The sequence below is a fragment of the Rhopalosiphum padi genome, chromosome 2 (assembly GCF_020882245.1).
Source record: "Rhopalosiphum padi isolate XX-2018 chromosome 2, ASM2088224v1, whole genome shotgun sequence".
Lineage (NCBI taxonomy): Eukaryota > Metazoa > Arthropoda > Insecta > Hemiptera > Aphididae > Rhopalosiphum > Rhopalosiphum padi.
This window is the reverse complement of record NC_083598.1, coordinates 44,575,098-44,598,557: the sequence shown is the minus strand read 5'-3', so window position 1 is coordinate 44,598,557 and position 23,460 is coordinate 44,575,098. Positions and strand designations below refer to the sequence as shown.

Below are 23,460 nucleotides of genomic sequence, written 5' to 3'. Positions count from 1 at the left end.
TTGTTGTTATTTTATACTGATATTAATTATAAATACAATTTAATAAGGTAATATTTGTTTTAAAGGATTATTCTAATTATAATAAATAATAATTAATTGAGTACTTGGGTATATATTATTAAAGTAAATTAATGTAAAAAAAAATTACATCTAACTTCTTAAGAGAATGTTATAAACACTTGCACATACACACGACAATAAATGTAGGTACGTTCATCAGAACTATACATTTATGCTACATTAACTTTTATGTTATAGTTTATAGTATAGACTATTCTTAAGGGAATTTTTAGTATTTTAAATTGTAATATTTTACATATTTGTAACTTGCTCAAACTTTTTTTATCTAAATTAGTAAACAATATAATAATATTTTTTAAATGAATTATACAAGTTTTAATAATATAGCAAGAATATATTGAGAAATAATCTAGTACAAGTTAATTAATTAAATATAAATCTTAAACGATAAAATAATTGGACGAAATTATTTATAAGATAATAATATCTTTCTATTTATGTATTATATTATTTATAATTTAGGTATTAATTATATGTCTTTGGAGTCCAGATGTGAATACATGTTCATTGATAATAATATAATCACAGCTTATAAATTTGGTCAGTATTGAAAAAAAGGTACCTAGAAAAAATAATTAAAAACATTTTTTAAATATAGGTAGTTTTGCAATTAAATATTTGTCATCTACCTCTAACATATAATTAAAAAGTTACATATTTTCTTTATTTTAATATTTAATAGAGATAAATTCTACTAGGAAAACATACATTATACATATATATATTTTTAGAACAAATAAATCTTATATTTACTTCTTTCAAGTAGGGTTTGTGTGTTGGAAGTAGAAACATAGAGTTACATATTACATATTATAGTTATTAAGGTTTACGCTATACAAAAATGCAAAGAAAAAGAGAATAACAATAATAACATTTACAAACAACTGAAATTAATATTAACAAAATAGGTAATTATGACTAAAGTGGATAAATATTTAGAAAAATTATGTACAGACAATTTTGTCTCAACAGCTAAATTTTATGTAGAAATTCGTGTAAAAACTTATTGAGGAAAATTATTTTTAATTAATTTATGATTAGGTCTTTCATATATATTTAAATAATATAGCATGAACAAGTTGAATAGTGAAGACTAAAATAGTCAATGCATTTTTGGCTAATATTTTTATTATCGTTGCTTAATAAAATATAATAATGTTCTATATTCTGTTATACGTTTTGGATAGGCATCCTATTATTATTGTTATTGATCGATAATTGTTTAACTGTTAACATAATAGTAAATTTATAGGAAGTACACCACATTTTTTGTAATATAATTTCATAGATCTATCTAGAATATTATTATCAAGTTATAAATTAATGGTTTTTTCATTGGATATTTAATGGCTTGATTGAATTTTTATAGGTACCTCCCTAAACTATTGTCATAATGATATAAAGCTTGATAGAAAGAGAAATACAATAAATTAGTTTTATAAATTAATTATCTCGCTCTTTCAACAAGAAAAATGTTTTAATTTTAATATTATAAAGCGTAATTACCAGCTGGGTCACTTCATTTCTCACGTAATTCATATTATTATATTTTAGCGTGTATTATTATTACAAATACAATTTTACAGATTGTATTTTTGTACTATCTTTATAAACAAAAAAGAAAAAAAATTAAAGATTAACTAAACTAAAAAAATCTTAAAATTAAAATTTATCCTTAATTTAGATTAATAATTTTAAAAAATATTAATAATTAGAAAAAGTTATTGATGTCGATAAAAAACAAAAACATATCACGTAAATTGTATAATTACAGTATTCTGATCGGATTTTTCATATAATTTGAAAATACCATTTTAAAGATAGTCTTGAAATTCCGTTGTAACACTACAAAGAGCAATGAAGTCTTAAATTATAATTGTTTTTTGGTTTTAAATGCTTGCTGAGAAATCGTCTGTAAAATTGTCTGTTAAAACTATAGTTTCCAAGAATTTAGATCCTAGTTACATCAAGGATATAGGCGTGTCCAGATCTTGTTCGCAAATCGTACACAACATTATCGTATCCGGAGGAGAGGCGGAGGGGGTTACAAACTCTTCCTAAAAATAATTAGGTTAGAGTTTGGGGCATATGACCCCCAAATTTTGAAATAAGCTATATTATCTAATAATAATTAAATAAATTTGTATTTGTATTTAGTGTTTTAAATTTCGCAGGTCGTGCCTGTGCATGACAGACATGACCCATAGACACGTCCATGAATTCTAGGACGTTATAAGAAATTAGTTAATATTTATTATAATATTCAAAAATTTTTGTATAACGTAAACCATATAATATAACTAATAAGCATGTTAAAAATTATTTACCTGTGTTAAAACAGTTTTCACACGGAACTATTATAACAAGTTATTTTTACAAGTCTTTACCAAACAATATTATCGTACGTATAATATGAGTTAGTAAAAAAGTCTTGAAAATGGATTTGTATATCGATATTGAGGATAAAATGTGTAAAATTTATATCCATTATTCTGAAAAAAAAACCATGGTTAATTTTTCTTCTTATATTTCATCAGAAAGTTTTAAATAGGTATACAAAGGAAATTCAGTCCCATCGAAATTAAAAAACGAATCTCACCGTATTATTATCGTTATTAAGAACTTGAGTGTCAGTGTCTTTTACAATATTAATATCGATATTCTTCTGTTTTTTAATTTTTTTATGTCTAAGCTTTTTCTGTTTCAGCGCATCATCATCACTAGTAATGTTTATATTATAGGTTTCTTCTAAATTAACATTATTTTCATCAGAACTTTTATCTTCGTTATCTACGGGTATTTCTTTATAGTTGTAAGTTTTACTAGTTTTTAAATATTTATTATGCTTCTTATTTTTATGCTTTTTATCTTTTAGTACATTGTTTTGATTATATTTTACGTAGGTTTCTTCTGAATTATAATTATTTTCATTTGTATCTTCATCACTGACATCTACAGGAATCTTTTTATTTTTATATTTTATAGTTTTGGAATGTTTTAGATATTTTGACTTCTCTTTAGGTAACAATTTTTTGCTATTATTTGAATTTGTTTTTTTGGAAATTTTTGATTTATTATTTTTGATTTTTAATCTTTTTAGAGAATCATTATCGTCACTGTTAATTTGAATGCTGGAACCATTAACTTCATTATTTTCCTCAGATGAATAAATATTTTTTTTAATTATTTTTTTCTTTCTATTATCAGTGTTTTTACTTCGGAATATTTCGACATCTTCATCATTTAAATCATTTTTATTATGACTTTTATTTTTTTTATGTCTACCAACATCATCATTATCATCGTCCTTAAAATGTTTTTTTTTATGATTTTTTTTTTTATGCCCACCACCATCATCATCATTATTATCATCAATTCTTATATTTTTTTTACGACCTTTATTCTTTAGATGTTCGCCATCATCATTTTCATTTATATCTTTGTTCTTACGACGTTTATTTTTTTTATGCTTACCTTTATTCTTTATATGTTCGCCATTATCATCGTCATTTATATCTTTATTCTTACGACGTTTATTTTTTTTATGCTTACCTTTGTCATCATTAATTAAGTCTTTACTTTTATGATGTTTATTCTTTTTATGATTGCTATCATCATCATTATTTATATTTTTATTTTTATGACGTTTTTTCTTTTTATGCTTGCCATCATCATCATTTGTATCTTTGATCTTATCCAGTTTACTTTTTTCATGCGTTCCATCATCATCACTATTATTATCAACATCATCATCATTATCATCATCATCACTATAATCATCATCGTCACCATCATCATCATCATCATCATCATTACTTATATTATTTTTCTTATGATCTTTTTTTTTGTTATGTTTTCCATGTTTTTTATTTTTATGTTTCTTTGCTTTTGTAGAATCCTTGGTTTCATTTCCATCAACACTTTTATTACTTATCTTTATCTCAAGACTTTCTATTGGTTTATTTGTATTTGAATCAGACTCTTCGATATTCATCAATTTTTCTGGTTTAGTAATAGGAATATCATTTATTAGTACAACTTTGTTGATACTTGAATCGTGAGATCCTATGTTGTCATTTTCTCTCATACAAGAACAATTCTTAGATAATTTATCTAGTTTAGAAAGTTTATCATCAATATTATCGATTTTATTAAGTAATTGCTCAGACATTTTTTTAATAAAATCATCGTACAATTTATCATGACTATCATGATTATCGGTATTTACTATATCATTATAATTGTTTTTGACCGTTTCAGTTTCCGTTACAATATTTTTCTCGTTATTAATATGACTTGGAATTTTGTTATTGTTAAGAGGATAACCAGTAGATTGATTTAAATCATTAATATAATTATCATATCCGTTATGTATATTAATGTCATAATTTCTTTTGGGCGGAATTGTTTCCCATAAATTATAATTTGAATCACCGCCATCAATATACTTTGTGCTAAACTTAGGTATCATATAACCATATGGATTATCACCTTCTAATGAAAATGCATCATTGGAATTATAATCAATCATAGGGTTAGTTACATAACCATGATTAACATTAATAGCATCACCGTTATCCAATTTATTATAATTATAATTATGCATTAAATTTAAGCCCGAAGAATGCCTGTCAATTCCATTTAAAGAAATCTCCGACAAAGGTGTTTTATTGTCATTCTTTAATTTATCAGATACAGGACGAAGAGTCGATGTGTCTTCTTTGGAATTGTGTAACTTGTTATCTATTTCTGATTTCGGAATTATGTTTGTATCATCAATAGCTGAATTAGATGATTCATCTAATCCTATTGGGCTACCTAATAAATCGTCAATAATATTCGAATCTGATGTTTCGTAAAGGTTTATTTTATCTTGTCGTTCAGGTATTTTCTTAGGATTTTCTTTAATACCCGTTGGAGTACTGGGAGAGGGTGAATTAATATTATTATTATCGCCCACAGCGTTTACAGGATTAAATTTTCCAGTATTTGAATTGAATGACGTAGGTTGATTTATTTTTTGGGGACTATCATTGTGGTCTTTGTTTTTAATGTTATTTAATTTCGGAGAAAGTGAATTATCTTTTATTTTATTCTTATCAATATCCTCCATTATCAAACCTAAATTATTATACTCTTCACCAATATCGGATGTATCATAATTATGAGGGATTTCTGCCAAAAATTTCTTTAAATCGTCCGTTTCTAATGGAACAGTACTGACTGTAATCTCGGGTGATTTTAAATCTGTGTCTTCTAAAAGACTTATAATTTCAGTCGATTTATCTTTTAGTAACGGAACAGTATTGATATCAGCATCTGGGGAAGTCGTTGTCAATGTGTTATCGTTAGAATTATGTAATATGTCATCTATTTCTGATATTGGAATAATATCTGTATCATCGATTACTGGTCTCGGCGATTCGACTCCATCTAATCCTTCGGGGCTTCCCAATAAATCATTAAGTGTATTCGAGTCCGAAGTATCTTCTAGGTTTATTTTATCTTGAATAACAGAAAGGTTCTTAGGATTTTCTTTAATATCTGCTGGAGTACTGGGGGAAGGTGAATTAATATTTTTGTCATCACCCACATTATTGTCTGGATTAGATTTTACATCAGAATCCTCCATTGTAAAACCTCCTAAATTATTATACTCTCCCGAAATATCAGTTATAACGTCTTCATCATAAGGAATTTCTGCCAAAAACTCCTTCAATTCGTCCGCTTCTGTTGGAACAATACCGTCTGTAATCTCGGGTGATTTTAAATCTGTGTCTTCTAAAAGACTTATAATTTCAGTCGATTTATCTTTTAGTAACGGAACAGTATTGATATCATCATCTGGGGAAGTCGTTGTCAATGTGTTATCGTTAGAATTATGTAATATGTCATCTATTTCTGATATTGGAATAATATCTGTATCATCGATTACTGGTTTCGGCGATTCGACTCCATCTAATCCTTCGGGGCTTCCCAATAAATCATTAAGTGTATTCGAGTCCGAAGTATCTTCTAGGTTTATTTTATCTTGAATAACAGAAAGATTCTTAGGATCATCTTTAATATCTGCTGGAGTACTGGGGGAAGGTGAATTAATATTTTTGTCATCACCCACATTATTGTCTGGATTAGATTTTACATCAGAATCCTCCATTGTAAAACCTCCTAAATTATTATACTCTCCCGAAATATCAGTTATAACGTCGTCATCATAAGGAATTTCTGCCAAAAATTCCTTCAATTCGTCCGCTTCTGTTGGAACAATACCGTCTGTAATCTCGGGTGTTTTTAAATCTGTGTCTTCTAAAAGACTTATAATTTCAGTCGATTTATCTTTTAGTAACGGAACAGTATTGATATCATCATCTGGGGAAGTCGTTGTCAATGTGTTATCGTTAGAATTATGTAATATGTCATCTATTTCTGATATTGGAATAATATCTGTATCATCGATTACTGGTTTCGGCGATTCGACTCCATCTAATCCTTCGGGGCTTCCCAATAAATCATTAAGTGTATTCGAGTCCGAAGTATCTTCTAGGTTTATTTTATCTTGAATAACAGAAAGATTCTTAGGATCATCTTTAATATCTGCTGGAGTACTGGGGGAAGGTGAATTAATATTTTTGTCATCACCCACATTATTGTCTGGATTAGATTTTACATCAGAATCCTCCATTGTAAAACCTCCTAAATTATTATACTCTCCCGAAATATCAGTTATAACGTCGTCATCATAAGGAATTTCTGCCAAAAATTCCTTCAATTCGTCCGCTTCTGTTGGAACAATACCGTCTGTAATCTCGGGTGTTTTTAAATCTGTGTTTTCTAAAAGACTTATAATTTCAGTCGATTTATCTTTTAGTAACGGAACAGTATTGATATCAGCATCTGGGGAAGTCGTTGTCAATGTGTTATCGTTAGAATTATGTAATATGTCATCTATTTCTGGTATTGGAATAATATCTGTATCATCGATTACTAGTTTCGGCGATTCGACTCCATCTAATCCTTCGGGGCTTCCCAATAAATCATTAAGTGTATTCGAGTCCGAAGTATCTTCTAGGTTTATTTTATCTTGAATATCAGAAAGGTTCTTAGGATTTTCTTTAATATCTGCTGGAGTACTGGGGGAAGGTGAATTAATATTTTTGTCATCACCCACATTATTGTCTGGATTAGATTTTACATCAGAATCCTCCATTGTAAAACCTCCTAAATTATTATACTCTCCCGAAATATCAGTTATAACGTCGTCATCATAAGGAATTTCTGCCAAAAATTCCTTCAATTCGTCCGCTTCTGTTGGAACAATACCGTCTGTAATCTCGGGTGTTTTTAAATCTGTGTTTTCTAAAAGACTTATAATTTCAGTCGATTTATCTTTTAGTAACGGAACAGTATTGATATCAGCATCTGGGGAAGTCGTTGTCAATGTGTTATCGTTAGAATTATGTAATATGTCATCTATTTCTGGTATTGGAATAATATCTGTATCATCGATTACTAGTTTCGGCGATTCGACTCCATCTAATCCTTCGGGGCTTCCCAATAAATCATTAAGTGTATTCGAGTCCGAAGTATCTTCTAGGTTTATTTTATCTTGAATATCAGAAAGGTTCTTAGGATTTTCTTTAATATCTGCTGGAGTACTGGGGGAAGGTGAATTAATATTTTTGTCATCACCCACATTATTGTCTGGATTAGATTTTACATCAGAATCCTCCATTGTAAAACCTCCTAAATTATTATACTCTCCCGAAATATCAGTTATAACGTCGTCATCATAAGGAATTTCTGCCAAAAATTCCTTCAATTCGTCCGCTTCTGTTGGAACAATACCGTCTGTAATCTCGGGTGTTTTTAAATCTGTGTCTTCTAAAAGACTTATAATTTCAGTCGATTTATCTTTTAGTAACGGAACAGTATTGATATTAGCATCTGGGGAAGTCGTTGTCAATGTGTTATCGTTAGAATTATGTAATATGTCATCTATTTCTGGTATTGGAATAATATCTGTATCATCGATTACTAGTTTCGGCGATTCGACTCCATCTAATCCTTCGGGGCTTCCCAATAAATCATTAAGTGTATTCGAGTCCGAAGTATCTTCTAGGTTTATTTTATCTTGAATATCAGAAGGACTCTCAGGATTTTGTTTAATACCTGTTGGAGTACTGGGGGAAGGTGAATTAATTTTGTTATTATCACCAACATTGCTTTCAGGGATTGATTTTCCAGTATTTGAATTCAATGACGTAGGTTGATTTGTTTTTTGAGGATTTTTATCGTGGTCTTTGTTTTTATTGTTATTTAATTTTGAGGAAGGTAAACTGTCTTTGTTTTTATTTTTATCAATATCCTCCATCGTCGTACCTCCAAAATTATTATCTTCCAAAGTATTCGACTCGTCAATGTCGTCATAAGGTATTTCGTCCAAAAAGTCCTTTAATTCTTCAGATTCTGTTGGAAAAATATCATCTGCCGATTCAGGAGTTTTCAAACTTGTTTTGTCTAGAGGATTCATTTTTTTAAACGGTTTGTTTTTTTGCAACGGATTAGGTTGGATGTCATTTTCTGCTGGAGACTTTGTCAATGTATCATCATTAGCATTTTGTAACTTGTTATCTATTTTTGAGTCCGGAATATTGTTCGTATCAGCAATTAATTTTTTAGGTGAATATTTTCCGTCTAATCCTATCGGGCTATCTAATAAATCGTCAATTATATCCGCATCAGATCTATCGTCTAGGTTCATTTTTTCTTGAATATCAGAAGGACTCTCAGGATTTTGTTTAATACCTGTTGGAGTACTGGGGGAAGGTGAATTAATTTTGTTATTATCACCAACATTGCTTTCAGGGATTGATTTTCCAGTATTTGAATTCAATGACGTAGGTTGATTTGTTTTTTGAGGATTTTTATCGTGGTCTTTGTTTTTATTGTTATTTAATTTTGAGGAAGGTAAACTGTCTTTGTTTTTATTTTTATCAATATCCTCCATCGTCGTACCTCCAAAATTATTGATATCTTCCAAAGTATTCGACTCGTCAATGTCGTCATAAGGTATTTCGTCCAAAAAGTCCTTTAATTCTTCAGATTCTGTTGGAAAAATATCATCTGCCGATTCAGGAGTTTTCAAACCTGTTTTGTCTAGAGGATTCATTTTTTTAAACGGTTTGTTTTTTTGCAACGGATTAGGTTGGATGTCATTTTCTGCTGGAGACTTTGTCAATGTATCATCATTAGCATTTTGTAACTTGTTATCTATTTTTGAGTCCGGAATATTGTTCGTATCAGCAATTAATTTTTTAGGTGAATATTTTCCGTCTAATCCTATCGGGCTATCTAATAAATCGTCAATTATATCCGCATCAGATGTATCGTCTAGGTTTATTTTTTCTTGAATATCAGAAGGACTCTCAGGATTTTGTTTAATACCTGTTGGAGTACTGGGGGAAGGTGAATTAATTTTGTTATTATCACCAACATTGCTTTCAGGGATTGATTTTCCAGTATTTGAATTCAATGAAGAAGGTTGATTTGTTTTTTGAGGATTTTTATCGTGGTCTTTGTTTTTATTGTTATTTAATTTTGAGGAAGGTAAACTGTCTTTGTTTTTATTTTTATCAATATCCTCCATCGTCGTACCTCCAAGATTATTAATATCTTCCAAAGTATTCGACTCGTCAATGTCGTCATAAGGTATTTCGTCCAAAAAGTCCTTTAATTCTTCAGATTCTGTTGGAAAAATATCATCTGCCGATTCAGGAGTTTTCAAACCTGTTTTGTCTAGAGGATTCAATTTTTTAAACGGTTTGTTTTTTTGCAACGGATTAGGTTGGATGTCATTTTCTGCTGGAGACTTTGTCAATGTATAATCATTAGCATTTTGTAACTTGTTATCTATTTTTGAGTCCGGAATATTGTTCGTATCAGCAATTAATTTTTTAGGTGAATATTTTCCGTCTAATCCTAACGGGCTATCTAATAAATCGTCAATTATATCCGCATCAGATCTATCGTCTAGGTTTTTTTTATCTTGAATATCAGAAGGACTCTCAGGATTTTGTTTAATACCTGTTGGAGTACTGGGGGAAGGTGAATTAATTTTGTTATTATCACCAACATTGCTTTCAGGGATTGATTTTCCAGTATTTGAATTCAATGACGTAGGTTGATTTGTTTTTTGAGGATTTTTATCGTGGTCTTTGTTTTTATTGTTATTTAATTTTGAGGAAGGTAAACTGTCTTTGTTTTTATTTTTATCAATATCCTTCATCGTCGTACCTCCAAAATTATTGATATCTTCCAAAGTATTCGACTCGTCAATGTCGTCATAAGGTATTTCGTCCAAAAAGTCCTTTAATTCTTCAGATTCTGTTGGAAAAATATCATCTGCCGATTCAGGAGTTTTCAAACCTGTTTTGTCTAGAGGATTCATTTTTTTAAACGGTTTGTTTTTTTGCAACGGATTAGGTTGGATGTCATCTTCTGCTGGAGACTTTGTCAATGTATCATCATTAGCATTTTGTAACTTGTTATCTATTTTTGAGTCCGGAATATTGTTCGTATCAGCAATTAATTTTTTAGGTGAATATTTTCCGTCTAATCCTATCGGGCTATCTAATAAATCGTCAATTATATCCGCATCAGATCTATCGTCTAGGTTCATTTTTTCTTGAATATCAGAAGGACTCTCAGGATTTTGTTTAATACCTGTTGGAGTACTGGGGGAAGGTGAATTAATTTTGTTATTATCACCAACATTGCTTTCAGGGATTGATTTTCCAGTATTTGAATTCAATGACGTAGGTTGATTTGTTTTTTGAGGATTTTTATCGTGGTCTTTGTTTTTATTGTTATTTAATTTTGAGGAAGGTAAACTGTCTTTGTTTTTATTTTTATCAATATCCTCCATCGTCGTACCTCCAAAATTATTGATATCTTCCAAAGTATTCGACTCGTCAATGTCGTCATAAGGTATTTCGTCCAAAAAGTCCTTTAATTCTTCAGATTCTGTTGGAAAAATATCATCTGCCGATTCAGGAGTTTTCAAACCTGTTTTGTCTAGAGGATTCAATTTTTTAAACGGTTTGTTTTTTTGCAACGGATTAGGTTGGATGTCATTTTCTGCTGGAGACTTTGTCAATGTATAATCATTAGCATTTTGTAACTTGTTATCTATTTTTGAGTCCGGAATATTGTTCGTATCAGCAATTAATTTTTTAGGTGAATATTTTCCGTCTAATCCTAACGGGCTATCTAATAAATCGTCAATTATATCCGCATCAGATCTATCGTCTAGGTTTTTTTTATCTTGAATATCAGAAGGACTCTCAGGATTTTGTTTAATACCTGTTGGAGTACTGGGGGAAGGTGAATTAATTTTGTTATTATCACCAACATTGCTTTCAGGGATTGATTTTCCAGTATTTGAATTCAATGACGTAGGTTGATTTGTTTTTTGAGGATTTTTATCGTGGTCTTTGTTTTTATTGTTATTTAATTTTGAGGAAGGTAAACTGTCTTTGTTTTTATTTTTATCAATATCCTCCATCGTCGTACCTCCAAAATTATTGATATCTTCCAAAGTATTCGACTCGTCAATGTCGTCATAAGGTATTTCGTCCAAAAAGTCCTTTAATTCTTCAGATTCTGTTGGAAAAATATCATCTGCCGATTCAGGAGTTTTCAAACCTGTTTTGTCTAGAGGATTCATTTTTTTAAACGGTTTGTTTTTTTGCAACGGATTAGGTTGGATGTCATTTTCTGCTGGAGACTTTGTCAATGTATAATCATTAGCATTTTGTAACTTGTTATCTATTTTTGAGTCCGGAATATTGTTCGTATCAGCAATTAATTTTTTAGGTGAATATTTTCCGTCTAATCCTAACGGGCTATCTAATAAATCGTCAATTATATCCGCATCAGATCTATCGTCTAGGTTTTTTTTATCTTGAATATCAGAAGGACTCTCAGAATTTTGTTTAATACCTGTTGGAGTACTGGGGGAAGGTGAATTAATTTTGTTATTATCACCAACATTGCTTTCAGGGATTGATTTTCCAGTATTTGAATTCAATGACGTAGGTTGATTTGTTTTTTGAGGATTTTTATCGTGGTCTTTGTTTTTATTGTTATTTAATTTTGAGGAAGGTAAACTGTCTTTGTTTTTATTTTTATCAATATCCTCCATCGTCGTACCTCCAAAATTATTGATATCTTCCAAAGTATTCGACTCGTCAATGTCGTCATAAGGTATTTCGTCCAAAAAGTCCTTTAATTCTTCAGATTCTGTTGGAAAAATATCATCTGCCGATTCAGGAGTTTTCAAACCTGTTTTGTCTAGAGGATTCATTTTTTTAAACGGTTTGTTTTTTTGCAACGGATTAGGTTGGATGTCATTTTCTGCTGGAGACTTTGTCAATGTATCATCATTAGCATTTTGTAACTTGTTATCTATTTTTGAGTCCGGAATATTGTTCGTATCAGCAATTAATTTTTTAGGTGAATATTTTCCGTCTAATCCTATCGGGCTATCTAATAAATCGTCAATTATATCCGCATCAGATCTATCGTCTAGGTTTTTTTTATCTTGAATATCAGAAGGACTCTCAGGATTTTGTTTAATACCTGTTGGAGTACTGGGGGAAGGTGAATTAATTTTGTTATTATCACCAACATTGCTTTCAGGGATTGATTTTCCAGTATTTGAATTCAATGACGTAGGTTGATTTGTTTTTTGAGGATTTTTATCGTGGTCTTTGTTTTTATTGTTATTTAATTTTGAGGAAGGTAAACTGTCTTTGTTTTTATTTTTATCAATATCCTCCATCGTCGTACCTCCAAAATTATTGATATCTTCCAAAGTATTCGACTCGTCAATGTCGTCATAAGGTATTTCGTCCAAAAAGTCCTTTAATTCTTCAGATTCTGTTGGAAAAATATCATCTGCCGATTCAGGAGTTTTCAAACCTGTTTTGTCTAGAGGATTCAATTTTTTAAACGGTTTGTTTTTTTGCAACGGATTAGGTTTGGCCTTGTTTGTGTCTGGCAATTTTTTGTCTTTGTTAGGCCCAATTTCCCCTTGCTTTTTCGATTTAGGGCTTACTGGATGTTTTATATTCTTTACAATATCACGTTCCTTTCTATCTCCAAGATCGTCCTCATCCGGAATGTCTTGTTTTATTTCGAACGATGATGGATTGGATTCTGAATTTTTATCAGCTGAATCTTCATCTTCACCTGAATTCATCGCATTCATTAATGCATCAATTTCATCATTTCCTGGAATGCCTTGTAGATCGTCAGCGTTTTCTGCTTTTGCAGTTTTTGGAATAGCGATTGATGGGGTTTGTTGATTGCTTTTACTTGGAGATTTCGGTGTAGCACTTTTGGGTTGTAAACCTTCTACGTCATTGTTTTTTACTCCTGATGGAGAATTTAGATTTTGTTTGTTGGTCTGTGGCAATTCTTTGTCTTTGTTAGGCCCAATTTTCCCTTGCTTTTTCGATTTAGGGCTTACTGGATGTTTTATATTCTTTACAATATCACGTTCCTTTCTATCTCCAAGATCGTCCTCATCCGGAATGTCTTGTTTTATTTCGAACGATGATGGATTGGATTCTGAATTTTTATCAGCTGAATCTTCATCATCTGAATTCATCGCATTCATTAATGCATCAATTTCATCATTTCCTGGAATGCCTTGTAGATCGTCAGCGTTTTCTGCTTTTGCAGTTTTTGGAAAAGCGATTGATGGGGTTTGTTGATTGCTTTTACTTGGAGATTTCGGTGTAGCACTTTTGGGTTGTAAACCTTCTACGTCATTGTTTTTTACTCCTGATGGAGAATTTAGATTTTGTTTGTTGGTCTGTGGCAATTCTTTGTCTTTGTTAGGCCCAATTTTCCCTTGCTTTTTCGATTTAGGGCTTACTGGATGTTTTATATTCTTTACAATATCACGTTCCTTTCTATCTCCAAGATCGTCCTCATCCGGAATGTCTTGTTTTATTTCGAACGATGATGGATTGGATTCTGAATTTTTATCAGCTGAATCTTCATCATCTGAATTCATCGCATTCATTAATGCATCAATTTCATCATTTCCTGGAATGCCTTGTAGATCGTCAGCGTTTTCTGCTTTTGCAGTTTTTGGAAAAGCGATTGATGGGGTTTGTTGATTGCTTTTACTTGGAGATTCCAGTGTAGCACTTTTGGGTTGTAAACCTTCTACGTCATTGTTTTTTACTCCTGATGGAGAATTTAGATTTTGTTTGTTGGTCTGTGGCAATTTTTTGTCTTTGTTAGGCCCAATTTTCCCTTGCTTTTTCGATTTAGGGCTTACTGGATGTTTTATATTCTTTACAATATCACGTTCCTTTCTATCTCCAAGATCGTCCTCATCCGGAATGTCTTGTTTTATTTCGAACGATGATGGATTGGATTCTGAATTTTTATCAGCTGAATCTTCATCTTCACCTGAATTCATCGCATTCATTAATGCATCAATTTCATCATTTCCTGGAATGCCTTGTAGATCGTCAGCGTTTCCTGCTTTTGCAGTTTTTGGAAAAGCGATTGATGGGGTTTGTTGATTGCTTTTACTTGGAGATTTCGGTGTAGCACTTTTGGGTTGTGATCCTTTTTCGTTTTTTTTTGACCGATTTTTTCCTAATTTTCTTGATTTGGGTTTAAATTTATTATGTTTTATATTTTTAATAATGTTATGTCCTTTATTATCTTCGATGTCACTATAATTTGGAATATCTAGTTGTCTTTCTGATAATGATGTATTTGATCCAGAATTTCGACTTTCTGAATCTTCTTCTGAATTAGAATTCATCACATTCATTAATGCATCAATTTCGTTATTTACTGGATTGTCTTGTGTTTTGTCAGTGATTCCTGTATCGGTAGTTTTCGGATTATCGATTGATGGCTTAGTTTGATCATTTTTACTTGGAGTTATTGGTGTATTATTTTTTGGTTGTAGACCTTTTTTGTTGATTGTGCTTAGTCTTGATGGGTTACTTATTTTTTTTTTTTTTATTTCTGGTAGTTTTTCGTTTTCTTTTATTTGCCTTTTCCCTAATTTTCTTGATTTAGGCTTAAATTTATTATGTTTTATATTTTTTAGAATATTATGTTGTTTATTATCTTCGATGACGCTGTAATTTGGAATTTCGTTTGGCGTTTTTAATGATGATGAATGTGATGTAGAATTTTTTTCATCAGAATCTTCTTCTGAATTAGAATTCATTGTGTTCATTAATGTTTCAATTTCATCATTTACTGGGGTTTTTTTGGCAATGTTACCATTTGTTTCTGTGGGAAGTTCCGGTTCATCATATGATATTACTAATATATCTCTTGAATTTGGCAAGTTGGACGTAATAATTTCCTGATTTGATACATTTTCATTAATATTATTTGGTTTTTTACCCTGGTTCGGTTGCCTTTTTTTGTTTCTTAATGTATTTGTTGGTTGTTTTCTATTTTTTAACATATCCTTAAATTTATTATCATTTGGCTTTTTAAAATTTAAAAACTTTTTGTTTTCGTTAATATTATCACTACTATTACTGTTCATACTATTTTCATCTTCGTCTAGATTGTCAATTAAACTTAGTTTCTCTTCAAAACTGTTTTGGCCTTTAGATTGGTTTGTATTAATATTTTTCTGTTCAAAATTTTCTTTATTTTCTATTTTTAATTTATCTTCTTTATTTTCATTTTCCTCCAAGTCGTATTGATTATCAATTTTGGTTTGTAATCTATTATCTTGAAGTTCTAATTTATTATTATAATCTCTTTTTTGGCGAATAAATTGATTATCGTTTAACTGAAACATAGTTTAAATAATCTTTGATATAATATTTCTAAAAGTCTAATTTCTAATTTTCATGTAATTGTGTTGTGTTTATGTTTTTTCCATATGATATACTGTGTTAAATTTTTAATATGTTTTAATTAAGAATTAAAATACCATTATATACCTAATTGGTGCACTGATATATGCATTCAATAAATTCAAATCAATGATTTCGAATTTTGTGTGTGTGTGTGTTTTTTTTGACAGAACTGACTTGCTTGAAATAATAAGAGTAATATATATTTTAATATTCAGAATCCAAATAATATTAAATTTTAAAAATACGATTAGAAACTATAATAATTTTATGTTGTTTTATATTTGATAAATAAATATAGTTCTGTTTGTAAAAATTAAAAAATAAATATTAAAATCTTGGATTAAAATTTTTTTGAATTAAAATATGTATAATTTGATACACAAATAATTGTGTATCAATTTTTCATATGTCGTTAAAACTATCTGGTTACCAACTTTTATATATTATGTTTATACGTTATTGTACTTATCAAATTATAATTATGTTTAATCACTAATATAAAGTATTCTAATCCAATTATCGAAAAAACTCAATACTGATATAACAATAAATCAAGTAATTTTCACTACAAAAGTACAAAACAGATATTTAGTTTGGTAAAAGCTAGTAGTTTGTTCAAGCTTTTACGCATGCAATAAAATAAATATGCTTATGCAACTCAGCTCTGTCGCAAAAAAAACCACAATTTGATTTTCAACCAAAATTGCTCTTTTTGTATACGAAATTCTTATGCAGCCATAAAAATAATATGCTATCTACAATATAAATATGTATTTTGATGATATTAATTTTTATATTTAATAAATTTAAAATAAATCTTACATTGTTCATTGAAAATGTGCCAAAATGCTCGTCCAATACAATTTTTTGTTCTTCGTCCCATGTCAAAACAATCTTTTGTTCATCTTCATGATTTATATATTCTGGTAAATTACCCTTACCAAAATGTCTAATTATTTATTAACTAATGTTATACTATAGTCTAAGTAGAAATGCTGGCTTATAAAATATTTAAATGTAAAAAAAACGCAATTTTTTGTATTTTTTTATGTATTTTATTAAAATAAAAATTGTCCATTTTCCTACGTAAAATAACATATGTTTACTTACTAGTAAATCTTCCACTGTAACCATTTTGTACCATGTGTGTCCTCTCTGATTTCTGTTAGATTTTCCATTAGGCTTATTATTTTTTTTTTTATTATTTTTTTTTCTTTTTTTATTATGATTGGGTTTTTTGTCGTTAAGAGAATCATCATTATCACTATTTGTTATACTTGGATCGTTTGTATCATCATTTGATGGATTTGGATCATTTGTATCATCATTTGATGGATTTGGATCGTTTGTATCATCATTTGATGGATTTGGATTGTTTTCATCATTCTAAAACAATACAATAATTAATAAAACATTTATTGATAAAACTCTACTTTAGGTTATTAAAACCAAAACAATTTGTTTTATATTTATAATTTGGACAGTACCTATCTAAGTATACTCTAATAAAAGAGTTATTTCCAAAATGCAAATCTTAAGTTCCTAACTTTCTTTTCTTATGATAAATATAAAATTAACACATTTTTTAATTTTTCCAAAAAGCAATATAGATACATAATACATAAACATTTAAAACAAAAACTTTATGATTTAGAATATTGGTCATGGTATTATTAATTGATAATACAAGCTGCTCTCTAAAGTAGGCTTGGTGTCTGGTGATATTTTATAAGATGTTGATTATGCTTATGTGCGGTTTTCATAAGTTGTGAATTTCAATTACTACGAGCGAAAATCGAGTTAAAAATATTAACGATGAAGAAAATACTATACTTATCAATAATCATCATACCTATTATGACAATTACAAAATAATGTTTTATTGAAATATTTGAAATCATCTTACTTGTTTGTTAGAATCTGTATCGTTATTCTTGTCCTGCATTAAATTTAAAAATAAAAATATTAATTATTTTATATAATAATAAAAATAATGATTTTATAAAATGTTCTAGTGAAATCACTTTACCTTTTTTTTTGAATCTGGTTCCTAAATAACATAATATTAAAGTTACAAATTACAAAAAAATATTCATTAATAAAATTAAAATATTTACTTTACATTTAATGTCCATTTCGGGTTAATAATTGCATCTGCAATATTACCAAATTTCTGAAAAAGTGATTAAATTTTTAAATTTTTATTTACTTCATGTCTTATGATAACTTGTTGAGTAATGGATTATAAACTATTTATACACTTTATAACGTATGACATTTTCTTATTTTCTTATTTTGGGCATCACTCATTTGCGTGAAATATATATATATATATACGTATAATAATTAATAAGTCCAAACTAAGGTAAGAATCTTTTCACAAGTTCTTCATATTTTTTTTGTGAATTAAAAAATATGGTTAAATATCGAAAATCTAATTCTATTTGTATTCTTTATCAGTTGTATTTATGTATTTATCTAAATGTGTTTTTTAAATCACTGAATATTCATAGAAATTATTTTAATTTTTTTTATTAATTATTTCGAACTATTCAAAATGATATAACATATCTATACTATTATATAAAATTGTAAGGGTTTTTCTACGACCGCGCTAACCGAGAAAACTACTGAACCGATTTGGCTGAAATTTTTTACTGTTATACCCGACACTCTGCTGAAGGTTTTAGTACCATTTTTGTCAATAAAAAAAAAGTATAAAGTTCATAAAAAAATAAAAACAATTGTACCTATATTATATACATATATTGTGCGACATGGAGGCCCGCAGGTTTACAGCTACCTGCAACCTGACCTTTTTGTTCGTCAAATTGTATTATGTTTGATATGAATAATATTGTTCCGAGAATTTTATCGCACGTACACCGACAACATGTATACCCAATATTCGTATTAATCTATAGAAATATATAGTCAAACATTCAAGTACGTTGGCGTAGATCTTCGTACAGTGTTTTTCACATGAACAATTATACGTGGGATTTTCTCGAACTGGGGACCCGAATCATCTTATTATTTGAATTTCAACAGGAGATAAAACAAAAAACTTCATATACTCAGGAGTCTTATAAAATTTTTTATCAAACATAAATTACTCAGCATTTTTTTTTTATCTGTATTTATTTTTAGTAAAAATATATTTATCATTTATACCGCTAGAAAAATTTCAATCCGTTTTCATTAACCGTTTTTTATATTTACTTGCCGATCACATTAAACAATAATATTTGAATAAAAAATTCTACATATCATGGTCCGAAGGCAAAATAAACAACCAATCACGGGCGCAGTCGTGACGGGTCGGCTAGTAAAACATATAACAATTAAGAAAAAATGTAATATCATGTGATATATATTACCGATGTCAAACCGCTTCCTTTCCCCTAAAAATAAATTAAAAACAATATTATATTTTATATAATCATATAGTAGATAAACAAAATAATTATCATAGTTTCAAAATAACAACGCAATACATATCATGAGTGGTATAATATTTTGTAAATACAAAATTAGTTTCAGTCAATAATTCACAAATAAATTACTTTATTTCATAAGACTTTGTAATACCTATAATACCTACTTACTATAATAGAAGCCAGTCACTGGGCAGTCAGTAAGCTAAATAGTAGGTACCAAATTCGTATTTCTTTAATATTTTACCAGTGTTTAAAATGTATTTTTAATACCAACATAAATATTTTTATAGTCATAAATGACTAAAACTCCAGTTAAATTGAATATTGACTGTATTATTGTATCATAATAATATGAAAATATTATTGTAAACTCTAAGAATAGATTGTTATTGCACAACGACCGTCTACAACAATTGGTGCCGATCACTGGTCGGCAACAATTAACAATATTAAATTCGTCTAAAACAAAAATATTATTTTAATAATATACCGTCGTCCGTCAGAGTCAAACTGTCGCATTCACGTAAAATATTTTTTGTTTTATTGTTTTTTATGTTTTATTTATTCAGTATTAATTACAATTATCATATACATGTTTTGAATCCCTTCTCTCCTAAAAACAATTTCTGGATACAGTCTTAACTAGCACCTAGTTATACTAGTTATAGGCGTAACTAGTCTTTTAAGTTAGGAGGGGCTAGATTCCTAAAAATGTTTTATAGCAATTTTTTTTTTTTAATTAGATGATCATTTGTTGTTTTTATTGGTGTTTAAAACTGAATTGAATGACTATTCGTTTATATGAAAGATCATATTTGTTAATATTGTAGGCCAAAATAAAATTAATACTAATATATTTATAAGCACATGCATCTACCCAAAAATTCTAATCTATCCAAGCCACCCCTAGTTACGCCTATGGCACTTACCCTTAAGACATGAGGTTTTCGTCCTTCTTTATAGATCGTAAGCATATTTCGTTAATTACATTACCAAAATACCAAAGAACTTATTATGTATATACACATTATCTTTTTTCCATAACATATAGGTATAGTATCTATATAGTACCTACCGTAAAAGTGGTTGAATAGTAACAATGTTGAGAATAGCTAAAACCATACGCCCATCTTAATCAAGTTCAACTCGTATTTATAATCAATGACATAATTTTACAGTTTTAAATCTTTTGAATTTAATAACTATATACAAAAGGTGATTCTATAAACATTGTACACTTATTATTTCAAAAAGTATTCATATTTTTGAAAACATTTTTTTACATAGTTTCAAGTTGTTAAAAAAATAACGTTTTTATTAAAAAATTATATTTTTAAATATTTTTTATTCTTATATTTTTTTAAGATTTTTACTTTTTTGAATGACAACATAGAGTTTTAATTTCATATTCCAAAGCCTAATAATTTTCTGAGTATTTTTATACATAAAAATCGAATTTAGAGCGTGTAGTTTATGAGTAATAAGTATTTAAAGTTTAGATGTGCCGAGTGGAGTGGTAAGGGGTTACCCCGCAAAATGTTTGTCCACTAGTCCGCTTGTCTAAACTTTAAATATATGTATAAAAATACTCAGAAAATTATTAGGCTTTGGAATATGAAATTAAAACTCTATGTTGTCATTCAAAAAAGTAAAAAACTTAAAATAATATAAGGATAAAAATATTTAAAAATATAATTTTTTAATAAAAACGTTGGCTTTTTAACAACTTGAAACTATGTAAAAAAATGTTTATATATATATATATATATATATATATACATAATAACCATAGTTATAAATTATAACTTATAACTATAACTATGTCCATTTGGCACCAACTAATGTTAATAATAAAAAAAAGTTGAATTTATTCTGAAGTTTTATAGCTCTGCATCTCATAATCTAAGATAGGCGTTCCCATTGATTAATTACGGTTGTGATATTAATCAATATGGTATGTATATGAAGATTATGTAGTTGATATATTATATATAATATTATTGTCTATAAATATTGAAAATATATTTTATGTAATATTGTAGGTACTCACTTTATTCACCGGGGCTGTGGACACCTGCAGAATAAAACATACACATTATACATATGTATATAGGTAGGTAATAGCTAATTATGAAAGACTGACATTTCCCCCGTTGAAATTTCCATTGTCTAGACATTTTCAACCTTGTACAATGAAAAAAAATCTCCAAATGTATAGGATTATTCCGATTAAAAATTACGTGTTAGAAAATATGACGCATACTACTCGTACAAACTCCGCCGTAAACGAAGATATTATTAATGGCGTTAAAAATTTAAAAATATCGATAACTTACTCAAACCAAATATTTGGCAGCTAATGAAAGTCTTTAAAAGAGGAACCCTATTGCTACAATACAATTACGTATGCATTGGCGCCACTAGGAGGTCTTAGGGAGCTCAGCCCCTCCCCCAATTTATTTTGTTGAATATTTAAGATATAATAATAATTTTAGCATAAGATAGTGAGAATAGTGAGATACATCCTATGCAATACGACGTAAAGAATTATTGTAACAGAATTATTCAAAAGTAAATTGTTTTAATATATAATATCAATGTTTATTTTGCAATAATATATTCTAATTTAATAATAATATTTAATCTAATAAATATTATATGAGTATGTAGCATTGGCCAGCGGCATTGCGGCGATCACCGTCCAATATTTTAGTTTTATTTTGGTGATTAAAAATGGACAAAAAAAGTATCCAGTCGTACCTACTCGTACAGTTGTTACTATTGAAAATGAAAATAACCTCCTAGTTTTTTTGGAAAGCATAAAAGTATGTGAATTAAATTAGGTATTTATTTGTGGGTATGTAGCCTCCTTAATATTTTTGATAAAACGTCAGGCAAGACAAAACGAATTACTGTTTGTTGTTAATATACCTAAATATGTATGCGATGACTTTGAAGCGAAAAATATATTAAATTGTTTCAAAACAATTTATTGAAATTAGTTAGTTTGGTTATGAATAATATAAATATAGATTTTAAATAATGATTTTGTGTTAAAGTTTTTAATTTTTTATGTTTGTTTTAATTTTTTCTGAGCGGAAAATGTTCTACGCAAGGAGATAAATGTCCGTTAGCAGTAGGACAAATATTTCTGGGAGGTAGGAACGTCCTGATAATTTAATACTTACGTGAGTCAGATATATTATATTTATCAATATAAAGGTGGTCCATATCCGCATTTTTTCGTTTATCGTTGGTTATATTTAAAAATTAAAACCATATTACAGTTCGTTCGTAGTAATAAAACTTACAGCATACCGAAACGCGACGACGGTAGCTCGTTGTTTGAACAATTGGTTGCATCAAGACTTGACAGTGATTTGATGTCACAGTATATGCATTACCTACGCGGTATCTACTCCGCATGAACTTTAAACGTCAACATTGAAAATATGTTTAAAAAACCAACACTAATGTATTTAATAGGTATAACGTCTATATAATCTAAAATGGTTACCTACATGTATATTATTGTAACACATTTTGGTAACGATAGGATACTATTATAGTGTGTAAATATAAACGTTATATAGGATGATTATAATAAGATTCGCGGTAAACAGCTATGTTTTATATGGTATTATATGGGTATTGTTATTTTTGAGTAAAATTTAAAATGCACTCAATTCTAACAATTTTATGTTGCCCTCTTAAATTTTTGGCAAAAACATTATCAACTCTATTACCTGTTTTTTTTTAACAGTATACCTACCTAATAATTTTATTTTATAACCATAATAATTAGAATTAGATTAATTTTCTAAAAATGTTGATGTGCTTTTATTATATTACAGTTAGTAGTATAAATTGTAGTAGATATTTGGGTAAGTATAGTGAGTATATGGAATAGTTACTAATGGTGCTGTAATATTGATTTTGAATATTGAACAAAGTTTTTTTTTAATTTAATTATTTATAGTTTGGATTATTATAATGAGTACCTACTACTTAGCACCTAT

General features: G+C 28.6%; 1 protein-coding gene across 2 annotated transcripts; it reads right to left on the bottom strand.

Moving 5' to 3' along the window:
- Positions 1-92: 92 nt before the first annotated feature.
- LOC132920497 (protein PFC0760c-like) lies at positions 93-22,817 on the bottom strand. Of its 2 annotated transcripts, none has more exons than XM_060982931.1 (11): positions 22,630-22,817; positions 21,492-21,515; positions 19,382-19,405; positions 18,119-18,174; positions 18,032-18,051; positions 17,908-17,942; positions 17,112-17,387; positions 16,824-16,937; positions 2,681-15,931; positions 2,409-2,573; positions 93-643 (listed from the first exon to the last, which is right to left on the bottom strand). In XM_060982931.1, exons 1-10 carry the CDS (start codon positions 22,678-22,680, stop codon positions 2,499-2,501), a joined length of 13,926 nt encoding a protein of 4,641 aa, XP_060838914.1. In that variant the 5' UTR covers positions 22,681-22,817; the 3' UTR covers positions 93-643; positions 2,409-2,498. The 2 variants fall into 2 exon arrangements, with proteins under 2 accessions (XP_060838914.1, XP_060838915.1); XM_060982932.1 differs by having other exon boundaries at positions 17,908-17,940; positions 18,031-18,051; positions 18,124-18,174.
- Between the last annotated feature and the right edge of the window lie 643 nt (positions 22,818-23,460).

What these genes read in the sequence shown, in the direction of transcription:
- LOC132920497 (XM_060982931.1), bottom strand. Translation starts at nt 22,680, where the DNA reads ATGCGGATATGGACCACCTTTATATTGATAAATATAATATATCTGACT. An exon ending in AAGGAAGCGGTTTGACATCG is followed by an intron (nt 18,175 to 19,381) that starts GTAATATATATC and finishes TCACTTTTTCAG; the next exon opens with AAATTTGGTAATATTGCAGA. An exon ending in GCACATTTTCAATGAACAAT is followed by an intron (nt 15,932 to 16,823) that starts GTAAGATTTATT and finishes ACTATGTTTCAG; the next exon opens with TTAAACGATAATCAATTTAT.